The sequence below is a fragment of the Vespa velutina genome, chromosome 2, assembly GCF_912470025.1.
Source record: "Vespa velutina chromosome 2, iVesVel2.1, whole genome shotgun sequence".
NCBI lineage: Eukaryota > Metazoa > Arthropoda > Insecta > Hymenoptera > Vespidae > Vespa > Vespa velutina.
This window is the reverse complement of record NC_062189.1, coordinates 2,555,220-2,557,719: the sequence shown is the minus strand read 5'-3', so window position 1 is coordinate 2,557,719 and position 2,500 is coordinate 2,555,220. Positions and strand designations below refer to the sequence as shown.

At 31.8% G+C, this 2,500-nt stretch overlaps 1 protein-coding gene and 1 long non-coding RNA gene across 5 annotated transcripts in view; one reads left to right on the top strand and one right to left on the bottom strand.

Annotated features, from left to right (window-relative positions):
• LOC124946418 (disintegrin and metalloproteinase domain-containing protein 10-like) overlaps positions 1-2,500 on the bottom strand; it is a 159,108-nt gene that overhangs the window by 39,551 nt on the left and 117,057 nt on the right. For all 4 annotated transcript variants that reach the window (XM_047487099.1, XM_047487100.1, XM_047487098.1 and 1 more), the window contains one exon: positions 97-385. In XM_047487099.1, coding sequence (XP_047343055.1) covers positions 97-385 — 289 coding nt within the window. The remainder of the gene's footprint in view (positions 1-96; positions 386-2,500) is intronic.
• The window catches only part of LOC124946422, a 77,298-nt gene that overhangs the window by 41,236 nt on the left and 33,562 nt on the right, over positions 1-2,500 (top strand). The window contains exon 9 of the long non-coding RNA XR_007100052.1: positions 129-847. This is a non-coding gene — a long non-coding RNA (uncharacterized LOC124946422). The remainder of the gene's footprint in view (positions 1-128; positions 848-2,500) is intronic.

Sequence of the window (2,500 nt, the reverse complement as noted above, 5' to 3'; positions counted from 1 at the left end):
TTAAACATAACTCGATTATTTTTAAGTAAATTTAATATCATATTGTATAAAATTAATAGCATAGTATGTTATATTGAAAATTAATAATTGTCTCACCTCGATCGATTACGATCGTTCTGATGAAAAAGTTCTTCGCTGGCACACGATTGGGTTGGCAAAACGGAGACGTCTCTGGAGCGATATGCGATCGTATGATGATGACGTAGATCATCGGATTTATTTCCACAATGATTGTCATTATCAAAAGACAATCTATGACAATCCGAGGATGAGGATGAATATCTGCTGGCTGGTTCGATGTAAATCTCATCGGAGGCTGTAAATATTGTCCCATCGAATAGGCCCTCAGTAGTGACGATACCATGGACCAATGAATTTTCGTCGTCTGTAAAGAAAAAAAAAAAAGGAAAAAAAGAACAAAAAGATAGAAAAGGAAAGAAAAGAAAGAAGAGAGAAAAAAAGGCAAAAAGAAAAAGAAAGAAAGTAAGAAACAAACGTACGAACGTGTTAAAATGCAAAACGATCCATTTGTGTAAACATATATCGTACAAATTATTTGACGATAGTCTGGTTTATACATAGATAAAATGTAAAAAAAAAAAAAAAAGAAAAAAAAAAAAGAAAATTTCTACAATTTTACGCGCTGTTTCTCTTTTCCTGTTTCGTAACTTCTATCGTCTGTTTTAGCTTTTCCTTCGGAAAAACCACTTGGCATATCATATCCCGCGATTTGCAGAATGCGCGAATATCGAAGAGAGATTCACGGTTATATTCCCTTCGAGCCGTATTGCCAGTGAAATCGCTTACTTGTTTTATATGCCAATGTACGTGTTGAAAGGATCGAAAGGTGAGAAGGAATAACGTTCTTCTGGATTGTTACAATCAAAATGATCGGAAATAGAGAAAGAAAAGATTATCTGTCTAATGTTTTTCTTTTTTTTTTTTCTTCTTTTTTTCTTTTTTTTTTTTTAAACCCCTTAGAACGATATCTAACATTTGAAATTGAATTTTGAAATTGAATATGATCGATTAGCTTTTCTTCGACACCATTCTCTTTTTCTTTTCTTTTCTTTTCTTTCTCTCTTTTTTTTGTTTTTCTTTTTCTTTCTTTTTTTTCCTCTTCTTCTTCTTCTTCTTCTTCTTCTTCTCCTTTAATTTTATTGACTTTCGAAATCGTTAATGGCGCGAACATTGAGTATTTCTTGACGAGTCGCAATGCGCATGAAATTTTTGTTTCGAAACGAGGAAATAATTTTTTTAATCGTATTATTTACTTTTGGAGACGTAATAATTATCGTAAAATTAAAGTCGATTTCTAGAATCGATCCGTGGAATTGTTTTTTCTTTTCTTTTCTTTTTTTTTTTTTTTTTCTTTTTATTATTTTTGTCCTTTTTTTCATCCTCTTTGTTTTCCCTTCGATGAGATCAAATAATCACTTTATTATTTGATTTTCAAAATGATAACTTTCGAAGTCGTCTAAATGGACGAGAATTTTGATAGTGAATTATGACGTCTATGGTGGAATTATTTTCCGACACGATGAAATTAATTTCTTTCGTTTATATTATGATCTTTTGAATTCGTTAATAATTAAGAGAATTTTTCTATAAAAATATCTACAATATTATTTATGAAATTGTTTTCCAACGAAGATGACATAATGCCCGTTCCTTTTTTTTTTAATTTATTTATTTATTTATTTATTTATTTTTTTTTTTTTTTTTTTTTTTTTTAAACATCAATTAACAGGTAAAAACAGGCAAAAATAATTCTTATCCAATGTCTTTGGGAATCACTCGTACCATTGTTAATACATTTTTTGAAAAGAAAAGAGAAGAGAAGAAAAGAAAAACAAAAAAAAGAGAAAAAAGATAGGAAAAAAAAAGAAAGGAAAAAAAACAAAAAGAAGGGGGGAAAAAAAATCTTATTTTCATCGTGTATGCTCTATGTGAAAAGAAGATTCCGCTGATCGTCGTGTAAAATCGCGTTAACCGTCGACGCGGAAAATAATATCGTGAATAATGCTGAGAGGGATGGATAGGAAAGTAACAAAAAAAAAGAAAAAAAAAAAGAAAAAAAAAAAGAAAGAAAAGAAAAGAGAAAGAGCGAGAGCGCGCGCGAGAGAGAGAGAGAGAGAGAGAGAGAAAGAGAGAAAGAGGTATAAAGGGAAAAGAAGATGAGAAAGGGGCGGTGGCGGGGGGAAAAAGAAAAGAAATTTAAAGTCTTCGTAAGGACCTTATTGAGAAGCAAAACGAGGTAGGAAAAGAAAGAAGAGGTGACTAGCCTTTTACTTTACCAGTCTTCGTTTTTCTACTTGTCTATCGTTTTTCTTTGCCATGAACACATATCTACGTTACTTACTTACTTACTTACTTGCTTACTAACTTACTTGCTTACTTTTCGCATGTTGGACAAAGGGAATACGAAAGTAAGTTCGTGCCAAAGCGGCGAACTGCTTGCTAATTCACCGGCGATAACGTCGCACGTGGACCTCCCTTG